A 19,082-nucleotide genomic window follows, 5' to 3' on the forward strand; every position below is an offset into this window, starting at 1 on the left:
GCTTTGCATCATAGGAATAAATAACATTTCACAATATATTACATTAAGAAAAGTTGTTTTAGATTGTAATCATATTTCACAATATTACTGTATTTATCAAATAAATGCATCCTGGGTGAGCATATATATACTGTCTTAATGCAAGGCGAGGAGGAAAGTTCGAGTGGCCAAAGTCTCTCCAAGGATCACAGATGGAGATTTGCAGAGATTAGTTGAGTCTCAGGGTCCGAAAGCCTTAAAAAAAAATCAAACAACCCCTACATCGCCACAAGTTATTTGGGAGGGTTTCAAGAAAAATCCTCCTCGCTCATCCAAAAACAAAATCCAGCATATTCAGTTGTCAAAAGTAACTGGAACTTCAAAACGGACCGGATGCTATTGTATTATGTGCCCACTGGGATCCATCTGTACCACATGTATGCAGAAGACACACAGTTATATTTGTCAAACGCCCTCAGTTTTGGTTGTTTTTAGTGTCCCATTTCATGGACTTTCAGTTTGTTTTCATCAGTCACATGTGTTTTTTTGTCTAAGTTTCCCACCAGTCATCAGATCATCACACCTGTTCGTCATCTCCTCATTATCCTCACCTTCTCTCTGTGTTTGTAGGTTGTTGTTTGTGTATGTGTGTTACACACGCTGTTACGTTGCCTTCATCTTCTCATATTACCCAGATATCACATATCGAGTTTGTTTTCATTAAAAGGCACTTTTGTTTTGAGCAGTACAGGTGCTGGTCATATAATTGGAATATCATCAAAAAAGTTGATTTATTTCAGTAATTCCATTCAAAAAGTGAAATTTGGATATTATATTCATTCATTACACACAAACTGATATATTTCAAGGGATCATTCCTTTTAATTTTGATGATTATAACTGACAACTAATGAAAACCCCAAAATCAGTATCTCAGAAAATTTGAATATTGTGAAAAGGTTCAATATTGAAGACACCTGGTGCCACACTCTAATCAGCTAATTAACTCAAAACACCTGCAAACGCCTTTAAATGGTCTCTCAGTCTAGTTCTGTAGGCTACACAATCATGGAGAAGACTGCTGACTTGACAGCTGCCCAAAAGTCGACCATTTACATCTTACACAAGGAGAGCAAGACACAAAAGGTCATTGCTAAAGAGGCTGGCTGTTCACAGAGCTCTGTGTCCAAGCACATTAATAGAAAGGCGAAGGGAAGGAAAAGATGTGGTAGGAAAAAGTGTACAAGCAAAAGGCATAACCGCACCCTGGAGAGGATTGTGAAACAAAACCCATTCAAAAATGTGGGGGAGATTCACAAAGAGTGGATTGCAGCTGGAGTCAGTGCTTCAACCACCACGCACAGACGTATGCAAGACATGGGTTTCAGCTGTCAAGCCACTCTTGAACAAGACACAGCGTCAGATGCGTCTCGCCTGGGCTAAAGACAAAAAGGACTGGACTGCTGCTGAGTGGTCCAAAGTTATGTTCTCTGATGAAAGTAAATTTTGCATTTCCTTTAGAAATCAAGGTCCCAGAGTCTGCAGGAAGAGAGGAGAGGCACATAATCCACGTTGCTTGAAGTCCAGTGTAAAGTTTCCACAGTCAGTGATGGTTTGGGGTGACATGTCATCTGCTGGTGTTGGTCCACTGTGTTTTCTGAGGTCCAAGGTCAACGCAGCCTTCTACCAGGAAGTTTTAGAGCACTTCAAGCTTCCTGCTGCTGACCAACTTTATGGAGATGCAGATTTCATTTTCCAACAGGACTTGGCACCTACACACAGTGCCAAAGCTTCCAGTACCTGGTTTAACCCTTATGACGCCACGGTCGAGTTTACTTGACAAGATGCGGCAGTGAATAAAACGGCCGATTTTGTCAAATAGGGTGTCAAATTTCGTTCGACCTCCCCTCTACTAGATGGCAGACATGTCATACTTCATCCCTGACTCAAAAAAACGTCATGGTTCTATACAAAATCTTCGAGCTAGAGCGCATTGAATCAGTGTAAACAAAAGCGGAGCTAGTGTGCGAGTGAGCCATTTTATCAGAGCAATATTGTCAACGTCAGCGAGTATTTGCATTAGATTATTATTATAATTATTATTATTATTATTGTCTAATGGCATCAATAAAGCTTACCCACAAGTGTTGGGTCTTATCGCGGACCCTGATTCTGAAGGGGAATAACTGCATTCAGAAGATGACGGTGATTCTGAAAGTGAAAGTATAGCCCTACACCCAGCACAAACGGTGAATCCTTTGCCCAATGTGGATGGTCCTTTGCCCATTGTCAGTGGTGGAACAATGTTTCCCGGGGTCCGAGTGTTCATCGTGAAGTTAGCAGGCGTGTTAGTCTTGTGGGGAACGAGGCGGGAGATTTTTCCCACGCTAGCCACGTAGATTTGTCTTCTGACCGTGAGCCTCTTCGCAATCGCGGCGACAGTATTGCGGTGGAGACTTTGTCTAATGCCACTGGGTATGTTAGACGAGGTCGAAGTATTCATAGGACAGTTAGGGGGCAACGTGGGGGCAGGGTGGGGAGTCACAATGACAATGACAGTAGTCTGAGCTGCGCACACTCGGCGCGCGCGCGCGAGGCAGATCTGGCCGCGCTGCTCGTAGCAGGGGCAGAGTCGGTGTGACACGGGGCTATTATGCATAGTCTATCACAAGCATATGAATAATATATGTGCCCCATACATGGAATCAGAGTGCCTACTCTATGTAGTAAATGGAAAATCTCTACAGCAAAAGGCCAACCGCTACATGCATATGGTTTGTTTCTACCATTTATTAGTAATGATTTACAGTGTTTACTACTTACTATTTACCTGAGCATTCAGTATTGTGCAATATAGCATACAGAAGGTGAGGGACATTTTGGGGAGAAAGAAGTTCTGCATTTTATCATTTAAACATGTGACTTTTCTGGAAAATTCTATAATCCAAGGTGGCCGCCACCATATGACATCATAATATGCAAATTAGATGGGAAAATGTAATCCCTACATAAACTTTGGGTCATCCTTAATATTTATCTAATTTACAGAAAGTCTCTATCTTTTATCACTTTTAAGATATAGCCTTTTGAAATTAAGATGTCAAAATCGAACGTTTTAGGAAAAAACCTCTGGCGCCTAAAGGGTTAAGGACCATGGTATCCCTGTTCTTAATTGGCCAGCAAACTCGTCTGACCTTAACCCTATAGAAAATCTATGGGGTATTGTGAAGAGGAAGATGCGATACGCCAGACCCAACAATGCAGAAGAGCAGAAGGCCACTATCAGAGCAACCTGGGCTCTCATAACACCTGAGCAGTGCCACAGACTGATCGGCTCCATGCCACTCCGCATTGCTGCATTAATTCAGGCAAAATGAGCCCCAACTAAGTATTGAGTGCTGTACATACTCATACTTTTCATGTTCATAATTTTCAGTTGGCTAACATTTCTAAAAATCCTTTTTTTGTATTGGTCTTAAGTAATATTCTAATTTTCGGAGAGACTGAATTTGGGATTTTCAATCATTTTAATCATCACAATTAAATGAAATAAACATTTGAAATATATCAGTCTGTGTGTAATGAATGAATATAATATCCAAATTTCACTTTTTGAATGGAATTACTGAAATAAATCAACTTTTTGATAATATTCTAATTATATGACCAGCACCTGTATTTGAAGACCCTATTGGTCTGTCTGGATGAGGTCAAAGTCTGGCTGTCTAATCATTTTCTTTAGCTTAATGAAAGAAAATCTTAGAAGATAATACTTGGTCCACCAAAAATTTTAAGAGATGATAGCCAGTACTATTTCTCCCCTAGAAATAACAGTGAAAGACCGTGTTAATTGTGTTTTTCCATCTTCTATTGTCCAATTTTGTTGAGCCCGTGAGAATTGTATCCCCAGTTTCCTGCTCTTAGCTGACAAGATTGGCACCAGGTGTGGTCTTCTGTTGCTGTGTACCTGCATACCTCAGTTGTACTGAGTGGTTATTTGAGATACTGTTGCTGTTATATATATATATATATATATATATATATATATATATATATATATATATATATATATATATATATATATATATATATATGTGTGTATATATGTATATATGTATGTGTGGCACGTACATTTGCTTCCCATCCTATGTAGATTGTAGAGTCAAGTCAAGTCACCTTTATTTATATAGTGCTTTTTACAATACAAATTGTTTCAAAGCAGCTTTACAGAGATAACAGGAAAGTAAAGTTGTAATAGTATTGTTAAATTCAAAATTAAATGTTAAATGTCCCCAACTAAGCAAGCCAAAAGACAATGGCGAATAAAGGTGAAAAAGGCGACAGTGGCAAGGAACCAAAACTCCATCAGGTGACAGAATGGAGAAAAAAAACCTTGGGAGAACCCAGGCTCATTCAGGGGGCCAGTGTTCCTTTGGACAACAAACGAACAGTGTATGATTATGATTTAGGCGGCATAATAGGTCAGAAGTCAGATTGGATCAGAACTTTCCTCGATAATTATCCAGTTCATCTGGTTAGTGGTCGGAGTCATCACGCCGGTATGGAGATGAGTTTGTTGAGGTGTCCATGAGGCCTTCACAGTGTTGATGAGGCTGGCACTTCAGGGATGTGTTGTCGTCGTGTCCATGTGATGGTCCTTCCTCAGATCTGGATATGGCCTGGATCCGACGGTTTGCGGTAAACCTCGGGATAAACAGAGAGACTAATATTAGCGTAGACGCTATCCTTCTTATGATGTACAAAGTACATCAGGATTTATGGGAAGAGTTCCCGGTTCCGGCTGATCTAAACTATGCAGCCTAACATTGAATTATAGCAATCTATAATGTGTTATGTGTATGCTAAGTCAAAGAGATGTGTTTTTAGTCTAGATTTAAACAGACAGACTGTGTCTGCTTCCCGGACCATGTTAGGAAGATTGTTCCAAAGTTTTGGTGCCAAGTAGGAAGAGGATCTACCGCCAGCAGTTGATTTTGATATTCTAGGTATTATCACCTGGCCAGAATTTTGAGATTGCAATAGACAGGAAGGACTATAATGGGTTAAGAGCTCGCTCAAGTACTGCTGAGCTAAACCATTTAGTGCTTTGCAAGTAATCAGCAATATTTGAAAATGTATACAATGTTTAATAGGGAGCCAATGCAGTGTTGACAGAACCGGGCTAATATGGTCATGCTTCCTGGTTCTGGTAAGAACTCTAGCGGCTGCGTTTTGAACTAGCTGTAGTTTGTTTATTAAGCTTGCAGGGCAACCATCCAATAGAGCATTACAATAATCTAGCCTTGAGGTCATGAACGCATGAACTAATTGTTCCGCATTTGTCAATGAGAGCATATGACGTAATTTAGATTATATTTTTAAGATGGAAAAATGCGATTTTACAGATACTAGACACGTGACTTTCAAATGAGAGATTGGTATCAAAGAGCACACCCAGGTTCCTAACTGACGACGAAGACTTAACAGAGCAGCCATCAAGTGTTTAACAGTATTCTAGGTTATTGCGTGTGGAAGTTTTTTGTCCAATAATTAGAATCTCTGTTTTTTCAGAATTTAGTAGTAGGAAATTACTAGTCATCCAATTTTTTATATCAGCTATGCATTCCGTTAATTTTGTGAATTGGTAAGTTTCGTTAGGTTTTGAGGAAATATAGAGCTGAGTATCATCAGCATAACAGTGAAAACTAATTCCATGTTTCCTAATGATATCTCCTAAGGGTAGCATGTACAGAGTGAACAGCAGCGGTCCTAGTACTGAGCCTTGTGGTACGCCATACTGAACTTTTGACCGATAAGACATCTCTTCATTTACTGCTACAAACTGATAACAGGCAGATAAGTATGCTTTAAACCATGCTAGTGAAATTCCACTAATGCCAAAATAGTTTTCTAGTCCATTTAATAGAATGTTGTGGTCGATGGTGTCAAATGCAGCACTTAGATCAAGTAACACTAATAGAGAGATACAACCACGATCGGATGATAAGAGCAAATCATTTGTGACTTTAATGAGAGCAGTCTCAGTACTATGGTACGGTCTAAATCCGGACTGAAAATCCTTGCAGATATTATTTCCTTCAAGAAAGGAACACAGTTGTGAGGATACTGCCTTTGCTAATATCTTTTACAGAAAAGGCAGATTTAAGATCGGCCTGTAATTGACTAATTCTGTAGGATCAAGTTGCGTTTTTTTAACAAGCGGTTTAATCATAGCCAGCTTAAAGGGTTTTGGTACGTATCCTAGAGACAAAGACGAATTAATGATATTGATAAGAGGATCTATGACCTCTGGAAGCATCTCTTTCAGTAGTTTAGTCGGTATAGGGTCTAACATACAAGTTGTCGATTTAGATGAGTTAACGAGTTTGCAAAATTCTTCTAGAGGCAGCTCACTTGGTTAATGTTTTGTTTTGTAAAACTCAGTTAAAGGAGAACTCCGGGCAATTTTTAAGTAAATCTTGATCGTTAGACCTTTGTGAGTACTGACTATAGAAAAAAAACGAACCGGATTGGTGCTTGCTACGCGGAGCTGCGACCGCGAATGCCCAGAGCTCCCACCCAGCTAAAACGGCAGTTATGGGGGCATCGAAATAAAGAGCGTTTTTGAGCCTCTTAACAGACACAAAATGCAAGTAAAATGTCTGTCCAACATGAACAGGGACCCTACATGTGAACAAGATGCGTTTAGCAACTTAGCCATTGTTTCAACTCACCTAAATAGTCTTTTAGACGGCAAGCTGTAGTCTCGCGCTGCAGTCCCGTGCTGTAGCCGGAAAAGGTAAACAATGTCCAGGTGGGAGGAGCGTTGATCATGTGCGACGAGTCTTCGTACATGAATGGCATTTTTCTTCAAACGGCCCCGCTGTGTTGAGTGTGTGTAGTCATCCTTGTCAAAGTGTTCACTGCAAATGCGGTAATCTTTAGCGCGTAGTACTTCTACGGGAGTTTGCACATCAAGTTGAAATACAACTAGCCACAAACTGCAGAATCTCGAGGTCATGGAAAGGAAGACGATGAAAATATAAGCTCTTATATTTTCGCATTCTGTTGTCACAATTCGGAAAGGCACAAACATGAACCATTTCTTCTTCACTTGTAAGCAACTCTGATCATAACTCGTCGCACATGATCAACGCTCCTCCCACCTGGACATTGTTTACCTTTTCCGGCTACAGCACGGGACTGCAGCGCGAGACTACAGCTTGCCGTCTAAAAGACTATTTAGGTGAGTTGAAACAATGGCTAAGTTGCTAAACGCATATTGTTCACATGTAGGGTCCCTGTTCATGTTGGACAGACATTTTAATTGCATTTTGTGTCTGTTAAGAGGTTCAAAAACGCTCTTTATGTCGATGCCCCCATAGCTGCCGTTTTAGCTGGGTGGGAGCTCTGGGCATTCGCGGTCGCAGCTCCGCGTAGCAAGCACCAATCCGGTTCGTTTTTTTTTTCTATAGTCAGTACTCACAAAGGTATAACGATCAAGATTAACTTAAAAATTGCCCGGAGTTCTCCTTTAATGTTTTGTTCTGTACAATTATGATATTCAGACCCCTACATTTCCATTTCTTTTTTCCCCAGGTTACCGTTCCCATGGCTTCTGTTCTCCCTTTTAAACAGTATGAGCCCAGTAAGAGTGAGCAGTAACGGCCTGTTCTGTGCCATCGTGTTACTCTTCCTCATGCTCATCTTCGTCATCATCTCCATTGCCGCCTGTAAGTGGAAAATGAGCAAACTGCTGGGCTTCATCATGTTCCTGCTCTATATCGTCTTCCTGGTGGTCAGCGTCCTGTTGGAGGACAAGGTCATAGCGTGCCCTATCTCTATCTAACGTCTGTTCTCATTTACACACACACACACACACACACACACACACACACACACACACACACACACACACACACACACACACACACATAAAATCATGTACCTGCTGACTTTACCTCACCTCTGTAGTGATTTATTTATGTATGACCTTATGACAAAGAGTGTCTGGCCTGTTTGTGTTTATGGGGTTTTACACACTTATTTATTACACACTGTAATAAATAAACACTGTTCGGTATTTATGGAATGGACCACCGGAGGAAAATAGGGGAGTGTCATGTCTTTTTATTCTTTGTTGAGGGGAGGGTCATCCAGCTTTTTTTAGACTAGAGGGAGGGTCACCCAACTTCTGTATTCATTAAAACAGCTAAATTTCAAAGTGGCTTGTTTGGTGCATATTTTTCCATGTAGCTCCGTTTAGCTCTCTCAGTCTCGGCCCCCCATCGCTAGCAGATAGGTCGACCCATTTCTCCTCAATTTCTAATGCGAATGAAGTCCATAGGCGTAATTTAGGGGTGGGACATGACCCCACCACTGTTTCTCAGGATCGATATTGTCCCCCACCATTTTTTTAAACATTATGAGGCACGGATGTGTCAACCTAATACAAATAAATAAAACATCTCCAGTTAACTAGCAGAGCATTAATTTAGCTCATTATTAAATAAGAGATGATCTAGCGCTAAAATGTGTTGCTTTTGAAATCAAGCTGAGCGCTCATTGCTGCTGCTATCAGTTGCATGGAGTATTCTCTTGTGGCTCACGCAGTCTTCCCTCGCACGCGCTCTTCAATCTATCGCCGTTGCGGAGACTCTCTGTTCGTTCCGGTGAAATCACAAAACACACAAACGTGTCTCTGCTTGATATCTACAGTAACCACTGATGAACATATTCGGATTTGATGAGAAAAAAAAGAAGAATAAAAAACTATAGGCCTACTAGTGCAGATTAGAACCAAGAACCTCTGACACGCTTGGCAAGAGATCTTCCACTAGAGTAACAATATTAGTATCATTACAAGACTAATTAAACCCAATGTAACCTTACTGTTGAAATTGATTTCTAGACATCGTAATGTTATGTTTTTTTTCACACACATGTCCCACTCACTTTTTAAAACAAACTTACACCACTGGAATGAACTGTCTCCTCCATATGAGGATCCTCCATATCCTTTTTCAAATACATGGTCAATATTGATTTTCACCAACGACAAAACAACAAATTATCCGTGAATTTATATGGAACTAAGCTTTAGAAGCATTCCATCTTTACTCTCCTCCCTGTTACGTTGCATTCGGAGATCGACTATTTTTGACTGATAAAATGCCGGCGGGCGGAAACAACAACAGCTTCAGTCAGTTTTTCAAAAACCTTTCTCTTTAGTAAACTCTGTGTACAGAAACAATGTTCTCAATGCTCGAGTTCATGTGTAGAGGCCCTGGTGATACGTCGAGCAAATTTTCATGTTGTGTCGAAAATTCGGTGTCTGTCTTAGTGTTTTAAAAATAACGATTTTGATGCTATCATAGTAGTGCCCCTAGCACTCCCATTCAAAAGGCAATTTGACCGAAAACAAAAATACGGTCAATCTTAAACGTGGCGTTTCCATCTTAATTATGCTTTTTTTATGAGTTTGATTCGGATAGATTCACAGAAAGACCCTAGGTTGCATTTTGGAGAGAAACGCTTTAAGTCGTTTGTCATGGTTGTAAAAAAAACAATGGCTATCTGAACATCTTTTCCAAGTGCAAACCAGTACAGAAGTAATCAATAAATTATCGGGGAGGGTCATGCCTTTTTTCACAATCATTTTGGAGGGTCTTAGAAAAATGTATTGCTGGCGAAGGGAGGGTCAAGTCTATTTTGACTATAGATCTCAAAACTCCTCCGGTAGCCCATTAAATAAAAAAACGAACAGTCCATACTTAAATGTTTTAATATGAATATTTTTCTTGTTTTCCCATAAAAATATCTAAATATCCTACAAGAAGATAACTGAGATAAACGAAAAATTTAACCGTCTACTTGGTTTCAGAGAATATATCTATTATATTTAAACAGAATATATCTGATTTATATCTGTTTATTTTTGGTAGTTTATTTCTTCTCGGTTTAAGAATAAATGTACAATTTTTGCATTTTTCTTAAAACAAAAATAAGATAAAAGTATTACTTTCACTTTTTTTTTTTTTTTTTTTCTCCACTCATTGAAGTGCAGAGATGAGATGATCTTAAACTAGGGCTGTAACGGTACACCAAACTGAAATTGGTTCATAACTGATTACACACTCTTGTACACAATCATTTTAACGCGGATGAGATTCATTGACAGTGTTAAAACCTCAGATTTTATAGATTTATTTATTAAGTTTCAAACAACATGCAAGTTCAGTTAGCGCAGTGGTTCGAGAGCCAAAGAACAACACAGATGGAGCTCTCTGAATGATCTCTGATTATTTCTTCACTGGCACGTCAGCGCTTTAATCACTCTGTAGGAGGTACTAAGGATTTATAACCAGACAGATGCTGTGATTATAGCAGCCAGCGTTTGGTCATTTCTCAGTCACTGTAGGCCAATTGTTCATGCAGTGAATGTGCTGCACTATTGACTAATAGGTGGTCTGGAGCAATCTTTCCATGATATGACTGATATATTCTTATAAATAATTTTGACTTTGCATGAGCTAATGGCCATTGTTCATTTTCTGATTTATTTATTTTTTAATATTTCTATTATGTTTGTATGCTAAACACACATGTTGAGAACATGAAAAAACTTTCTTGTAATGGTGGTAGTAAATATAAGTATGGTGTATGCTGCATGTTTGACAATTCCAGCACATTTTAATGGGTATTTATTTATATTTTATTTATTTACATAAAATAATCCAGCAAGAATACCCATTCAGCTTTATAATATAGCACATATACAAACAAAAAAGTTTATTTAATGTTTATTTTTTTATGAAATGCAAATTCTTTTAATCATAATGGAATGCTAAATTAGTCTGTAAACCATTACCTCCCTATCTTTAATAAAATGACAGACAAAGATTGACTTATAATGTATTTTAGACACAGTGGAGTTACTTATCGATATGTTGAATGTTTTTAAAGCAAAACACCTTCAAATATAATAACTGTTTATTATTTGTCAGTTTCAGTTCTGCTCTGTTGTTTCAGTTTATGGTGAAATTGTGTAACATTTATTGGCTGCCACTTGTATCCATTGGAAACAGTGGCAAATAATATATGTAGGTGTGTTTTTTTTTTCTGGATCCAGGATGCCATTCTGGATTTTTTTTTAACTGATTATTTATAGGATATTAATTTAAGCATTTAAATATTTGTGTTTTTTTCCTTACTTATTGCCTGTGTGTCAAGAGGCCAAAGAAGCCAGAACTACATTGAATTTTGAACATATTGTTTAACCTGGCATGTCATCCTTCCTCTGTAGACACTGTTTCTATCCTTTTATTTTCGTTTTTATTTCAGGGAACCACAAATGAGCAAAATGACTGCATGTTGCTTCCCCAAGCATACAATAACAACAACAACAAAAAACTTTAATATTCACTCATTTATAGAAAATCGCGTTAAATTATATTATAAATGCGATGGAAATGTGTAGATGCTTATAGTCTGTAGTTAAGTGTAAAAAAACAACCTAGAAAAAAATGATAGCACTCCCAGCTGCTGAAACGACGTGCAGTGATTTCCCTAAATAGTCGGCGTAGCACAATCCCTGTATTTGGACTGGAGATCAGTCCATTCCGAGACGGTAAAGTAGGCAAAAAGTTCAGATGCATGCATGAAAATGTGTAGCCTAATTCAAGATGTGCTCATTGCTTTACTGTAAGGTTCAAAGACCAAATATTTGCATAATGATTTGCTTAACAAATAGTCCTTCGGTAACGAAAGAGTAATGTGCTAGCACTGTCTTAACTTATCTAAATGAGTAAAAACACAAGAATTTATGAGTAGCGTGATCCATGTTACCACTAAGGGTGCTTAGGACTCTTTGTAATCTGTACAGACACTAACTAATATAAGCGCAGAACTTGCTGATCAATAACTTTCCCATTACACATAGGCTACTGTACACTAGCATAAAACTTCTTCCAAATAGTGATTTTATTTGTGGAGGTAGTCGCTCTAATTGTGTATTTTTTGGAGGCAGACATTTTATTTGTTTTATTTTTAAAAAAACAACAACAACCAAAAACAAATTTTATTAGTATTTTGAAAAAAATAAATGTTGGCTTGACACAAGTCGAATGCAGATGCCTAGGCGCATCGTTACCTTAGCAAATACTGCCCTCTAGTGTGCCATCTTTATTTTTGTAGCTATGATTCATACAAATACAGATCTAAACAAAGTCATATGTTTCCCTTTCGTTCACTGTTTACTCCACCAACGCCTGTTGTAAGCCTATTCTTTGTGAACAGACAAACACATGCACTGAAATGCTTATGCCTAACTGTATGGGCTACTATTTTTATTTGATAATTTTTCGGAAGAAAATTCAATATCCCTTGTCAGCCCAATATGTTATGGACATCATATTTATTTCTTTAGCAGAAACTACCTTATTTTGCAATGCAGAAGTAAGCTATTTTCTATTTTCTGTGAATGTGCAGACTTTCGAATCAGTAGCCGCTTAATATATTTAAGAATAACTACAATAAACTGTAACTATTCGCGTTACAAACCAATATTTATAATGTTGTATTGTTTATAATTATGATGATATATTAAAATAATATTGTAAGAAATACCAGTTTGCAATAGGCCTACCAAGCAACATAACAAGCTGTTTTGATACAGCTTAAAATAAGCGGATGAACCGGAAGCCAGATACATTCAGTTTAAAAATGGCCGCTCTTACATTAAAAATAAGGTGGATGCAAATCGTACATTTCTGCATGTATCTTTCCATTTCAGCAGTCCATGGGTTACATCTGGAAAGAACTGTAAAGCTTTTATTTTCTGAACCAATAAATTGTATTTCAGCAGATCTGACTGACAAAGGGAACATATGAATGTGTAGGCTATTAAATATATGAATATGGAGATATTGAGTTGAACTAATGCTATTTATTATATGAATAAACAATGCTCAAACATTGAAAGATTTTTAATAATAATAAAAACAGATGATGTAGAAAAAAGGAAATGTCACTGATTAAAGCAATGTAGCTATTTCTAGGCATTTAAAATGTATGTTTTTTATTCATGTTTTCTCGGTTTCCCCCCATATTTTAACACTAAAATGTATGTATCATTGGTAGTTTTCTATCCTAACTTGTTACACTATGATATTTATACATTTTCCTAATTGACATCTGCCTTTCGTATTTATTTTGTATTTTATTTTATTTTATGTTTTGTCTTATAAGAGGGCTGTAGAAATACACAGTTTTCAAGTGCCCATGCTTTATCCTGTTCCATGCTTTCTTGCAGGGTAAGGACTATTTTAATTTTAATTTTGTCTTGTGTCAAACCTATCAACATTGATATCCACTTGGCATAATTATGTGTCTGTTCATATAGCCTGTTCATTTTGTCTGTTCATTTAGTTTGTTTGCTCTGAATGAGACTGAAGCTGAATGCTTGGCCTGGATTTATATAAATCTGGAGTTAAATCCTCTCCATTTTTAGAGTTTAAAGGAGTGAAAATGTTAATTCTGTTCACTTGTTCTCTTTCTGGCCCCTGTCTCTGTCTCCACTGTTGTTTTTCTTTTTTCATAAAACTGCACTTTTTTACTGAATCACTAGATTCACGCCTAGTTATAGCATGCCAACAATCCCTCCATCACTCAGTGTTTAATGTTCCATTTCACGTGAGTAATTTCGAATGTACATATATACAGATACTAATAAAATCAGAATATAGGGAAACTGTTTATGTAAATGCAAAGTATGTAATAAAATAAATAAAGCCAAAAATAAGGGCACATTTTCTGTGATGAATGAAGTTTTTCATAGCAACTGCAAAGATGTGAAATAAAGTTGAAACTCACTCACCAACAGGACTCCCTTTTCTTTATTCTACACATTAAATATTCCCACTTTATATTGTCTTATAACTAATTTTTGTCACAATTGCTAAGACACTAAACCCCATTCTCTGAACCAAATTCCCAAAGGTCTAAGCCTATTTGTCAAATAAATCTCTTTCTGCAAAACCTTAAAGTCCAGGCAATTAGACACCATTTGCAAATTGCATGCATTCTTTGTGCCAATCTCTGAACACAATCTCACTCATTAAAACACATTTCGCACTGTGATGCACTTGTGTTGCAAAACGGTAAGACAAGTGGCAAAAGTTAAACACAACTACAACACAGTTGTAATTGTTTACACAACGGCTCAACATGTTTCACACTTGTTTCTAATGATGTGATCAAACCAACTGTACAATATTACAGTTATAAGCCAGCTCAGTGCACTGAATGTTCATACCAAATGGATGGAAACAATCTGAGAGGGAGAGGAGGAAGAGTTCTATGCAATAGTTAGTGGACTAGGAGGCAGAGGATGAGGACGAGAAAGAGCAAGTTGTGGAGTGTGGTGTCATGGCTCGATCCTGCACACAAGAGGCTTTTTCCTTTTGCCTGGCAAGAGACATCATTGCTATGAAATCCAATTGCTGTGATGTGGAGTCCTAAGGCCAGACCAGCACGAAAATGTGAATTTGCAGTTGCATAACTTTTGGGAACACTTTAATTAAAGGTGATGTAGTTAGACATTAGTACATGTACTTACTATAGTAATAACAGTCAATTGTTCATAATTACAACTAACCCTAAACCAAACCCTAATCGTAACTCTATAGTAAGTACATGTAGTTAGTTTTTTTTTTCGATTGCTAACAAGTATCATTCAATACTGAAGACACATTTTCAAAACTCTTCACACATTCAGCTAAACAGAAGTCTGCGGGGAACAAACTGAATAATTTTTCATTGCTTTCACACAAAATGGATTCAATGATCACATTTTCTAAATCCATTTACACTTTTGTCACTCATACTTCAACGTCCTCAAAAACACTATTTATCTGTAGCACATTTTTTGAATGCAGACACACTGCTTTCAAATCTGATAAAAGCACATTTGAATCAAGATGATGGTAAACTCTGTGCATTTCTGCAGGAATTAAATTGAAATATAAAATCTTAGCAGAATATTTACAATGAAATTAAATAATTATTCCAAACACAACTATTTACAATTTCAGCTGAATGCGATCCAGGTGTGGGTTAAAGTCAAGTCAAGTCATCCTCATTTATATAGCGCTTTTAACAATATAGATTGTTTCAAAGCAGCTTTACAGAGATAAACCTATAATTTAAGGTAACAGAGATTGGTTTAGTTTTATAGTGGTTAGTAGTTTATAGTGGTATAATGTTTTTTCCAGCTAAAGTTAGTTTTGATTGATTCACTTCCGTCTAAATGATCATTTGTTATTAAATTAGGGACCGCTAAGACGACACTGTTCTCTCTAAACAGACTTTAAACGTGAACCTGTGATAGACGCTGATGGCGTTCACGTGCGCATTAAGAATTTATTCTATAGTTATGTGCGTTTGAATATATGTGCGCAGGTTTGTAATTCCTTACAAACCATGCCTAAACAAACTACTTGTCTTGTCTATAAATTTTGATGCAGAATTTTATTTCATCTTATCACTTTGGGTAGGTACGCGAACCGAAAAATTCCACAACGCTTTATCTGTAGAGTGGTATAGGGATCCTCCATAGGGAGAGGCTAGTTGGCACTTCAGCACTGCATTGTCATCGGGTCCAGGCGAAAGTCCTTCGTCAGATCTGGAAACGGCCTGGATCCGGCAGGCTGCGGGAAAACCTCGGGATAAACAAAGACACTAAAATTAGGGTAAATGCCATTCTTCTTATGATGTAACGAGTACATCAGGATATGAGGGAAGTGTTCCCAGTTCCGGCTTACCTAATCTAAGCAGCCTAATATTGAATTATAGAAGTCAATAGAGTGTTATGTGAATGCTAGGTCAAAGAGATGTGTTTTTAGTCTAGCTTTGAACTGACAGACTGTGTCTGCTTCCCGGACAATGTTAGGAAGATTGTTCCAAAGTTTTGGTGCTAAATAGGAAAAGGATCTACCGCCAGCAGTCGATTTAGATATTCTAGGTATTATCAACTGGCCAGAACTTTCAGATCGCAATAGACGTAAAGGACTATAATGCGTTAAGAGCTCGCTCAAGTACTGGGGAGCTAAACCATTTAGTGCTTTGTAAGTAATCAGCAATATTTTAAAATTTATACGATGTTTAATAGGGAGCCAATGCAGTGTTGACAGAACCGGGCTAATATGGTCGTACTTCCTGGTTCTGGTAAGAACTCTAGCGGCTGCGTTTTGAACTAGCTGTGGTTTGTTTATTAAGCGTGGAGGGTAACCACCCAGTAGAGCATTACAATAATCTAGCCTTGATGTCATGAACGCATGAACTAGTTGTTCCGCATTTGTCCATGAGAGCATATGACGTAATTTATATATATTTTTAAGATGGAAAAATGCGGTTTTACAGACACTAGACACGTGACTTTCAAATGAAAGATTGGTATCAAAGAGCACACCAAGGTTCCTAACTGACGACGAAGACTTAACAGAGCAGCCATCAAGTGTTAGACGGTATTCTAGGTTATTACGTGTGGAAGTTTTTTGTCCAATAATTAGAATCTCTGTTTTTTCAGAATTTAGTAGTAGGAAATTACTAGTCATCCAATTTTTGATATCAACTATGCATTCCCATAATTTTGTGAATTGGTGAGTTTCGTTAGGATTGGAAGAAATATAGAGCCGAGTATCATTAGCATAACAGTGAAAGCTAATTCCATGTTTCCTAATGATATCTCCTAAAGGTACACTCTCAGAAAAAAAGGTACATTTTTGTACCAAAGAAGGTACAAACCCTTGTCACTGGGGCGGTACCTTTTACTGGTACAAAACTGTACCTTAATATAAAGGAACAAATTTGTACCATTCCAGTTTGTACCTTAAAGGACATGATTTGTACCATGGGCAACCAAAATGTACCTTTTGTTTTTTAAAACTTGTTGGTAGGCTACGACAATATTGTACCTTAACTGTGTCAAATATGTTCCTTCGAGAACTATTAATGGCTGATTTCCTATTGAATAACATACACATTCAACAAATGAATCCAAAAGGCATCAATTTAATGAGTACTGCAAATACATATCAAATACATATGAACGTTTGAATACTTTCGTTCCAGCTTACAGTATAGTATTTCTTTGTGTAAATAAATCAAAAACTTCACAATAAAAACTTCACAAAATTAACAGAATATCACTTCTTTAAAAAGATTTGAAAGAATTCAAAATGCAATTACACTAAAATGTTACAGTACATAAAATATATTTTCTCATCTACAACAAAGCTAGACTTGTTTTTTTCCTCCCATTTTCACACAATACCCTTGCATTTATTTAACTTTTTTTTTTAAAACACCATCCTCTACCCCAACTGCTCGGCAATTTCAGATCCCTCCATTTTTACACGGCTGAAGATTCTCCTCTCACTGAAGACACGTCCAGTCAAGACGTCCCCCAAAATCTGCACAGTGGGTTGTGATGTAACCAGTTCTTCTTGAAAAAAATGAAGAATCAGTATTAGAAAAGACAGAAGTTAATTGATAAAATTTATACTCCCAATGACAAGCTAAAATTTGACCTCTAGACTTAAAAATTCAATTCTGTGATTTACTCGCCTTCAAGTAGTCTTTTCTTAATTACTCACCCTCATGTCATTCCACACCTATAAGACCTTCATTCATCTTCGGAACACAAATGAAGATATTTTTAATGAAATTCTGAGAGCTTTCTGTCCCTCCAGTGGGAGCAATGCAACTAACACATTCAAGGCCCAGAACGATAGGAAAGACATCATTGAAGTAATCCATGTGACTCGTGACATGTTTAACCAATTTTATGAAGCGGTGCTTTGTTTGTTTTTGCAACAAAACAACAACAACAACAACAACAATTTACCACTTTATTTAGGAAGATACTGACCTGCAATCCTGTAAGGGAGCACTATGACGCATGCTTATTATGTTGACTCAAGACCGGAAGTTGTACCGTGAATGTGTTTTAGATGATATTATTTTCTAAATATAGAGGTAAATATGTTGTTGTTGTGTCTCCGCAAAACAAAGCACTTGCATCACTTCATTAAATTAAGGTAAAACCACTGGAGTCACAAGGATTACTTTAATGGTGTCTTGACTACCTTTCTGGGGCTTGAATGTATTAGTTGCGAAAGCTCCCAATGGAGGAACAGAAAGCTCTTGGAGTTCATCAAAAATATCTTCATTTGTGTTTCAGAAGATAAACAAAGGTCTTACGGGTTTGGAACGACATGAGGGTGAGTAATTAATGACAGAATTTTCATTTTAATGTGAACTATACCTTTAAGGAATCCTGGAAACACCTTAAATCAGCCACAGCATGCATTCAGTCCATTTCCTGGAATAACGGAAATGCAGATATGAAAAAAACAGTTTCACAAAAAAGAAAAACCTTTCTGCATTTTTACATTTTACAAAAAAAAAAAAAAAAAAAAAGAATAGCAGTTTTAAACGAATCACTTAAAGTTTTTTTTTTTTTTTAAGAGAATATCATAAGATTAATAAACTCAAATAACTCATTGTACTGATACTTGCCTCAGCTGAGGATGCAGTCAGACTTTCAGATGTGTGATCAGTGAGGCCAGTACTGACAGTTTACCCCATCATCTTCATGATCTAAAAAACAAAGACACATTTGCTGAGTTTCAACAAAATTCTCTGATAAAATGAATGGCATCTATATCTATCTATATCTATATTTTATCTGTGCACTGTTCGGTGGCGTTCTTCAACAACTGCATACAGTAACGTTATTGTATGTGGACTAATGTACACCACCATGGCACCTCTAGTTAAGCATTCATTTACAATAATTACGATTTAAATGTGTACTTACGACACAGAAACTCAATTGCTTTTAAATATATTTGCAGACGCTAATAGCACTGACTGGATTCGTACCTAATTAAGCTATTTACACGCTAATGTCATGTTGAGTTGCTGTAACGTTTAATATGTTTTTTATTTGGTTAGACATTAAACTCACCTTTGAATTTCCTCTTCTAATTCGAGTCCAGCCTCTAAAGTTCTTCTGAAGATGAAGAGGGCGAAGCCATGGT

The 19,082-nt window shown here is 37.3% G+C and overlaps 1 protein-coding gene across 6 annotated transcripts in view; it reads left to right on the top strand.

The window, feature by feature from the left end:
• The window catches only part of slc24a2a (solute carrier family 24 member 2a), a 168,463-nt gene extending 154,605 nt beyond the window's left edge, over nucleotides 1-13,858 (top strand). For all 6 annotated transcript variants that reach the window (XM_077202072.1, XM_077202068.1, XM_077202070.1 and 3 more), the window contains one exon: nucleotides 7,579-13,858. In XM_077202072.1, the coding sequence (XP_077058187.1) occupies nucleotides 7,579-7,828 (250 nt within the window). In that variant the 3' untranslated portion in view covers nucleotides 7,829-13,858. The remainder of the gene's footprint in view (nucleotides 1-7,578) is intronic.
• Nucleotides 13,859-19,082: the final 5,224 nt, after the last annotated feature.

The sequence above is a fragment of the Siphateles boraxobius genome, unplaced genomic scaffold (genome assembly GCF_051911475.1).
Source record: "Siphateles boraxobius isolate OS27281-9 unplaced genomic scaffold, OSU_SipBor_1 48, whole genome shotgun sequence".
Lineage (NCBI taxonomy): Eukaryota > Metazoa > Chordata > Actinopteri > Cypriniformes > Leuciscidae > Siphateles > Siphateles boraxobius.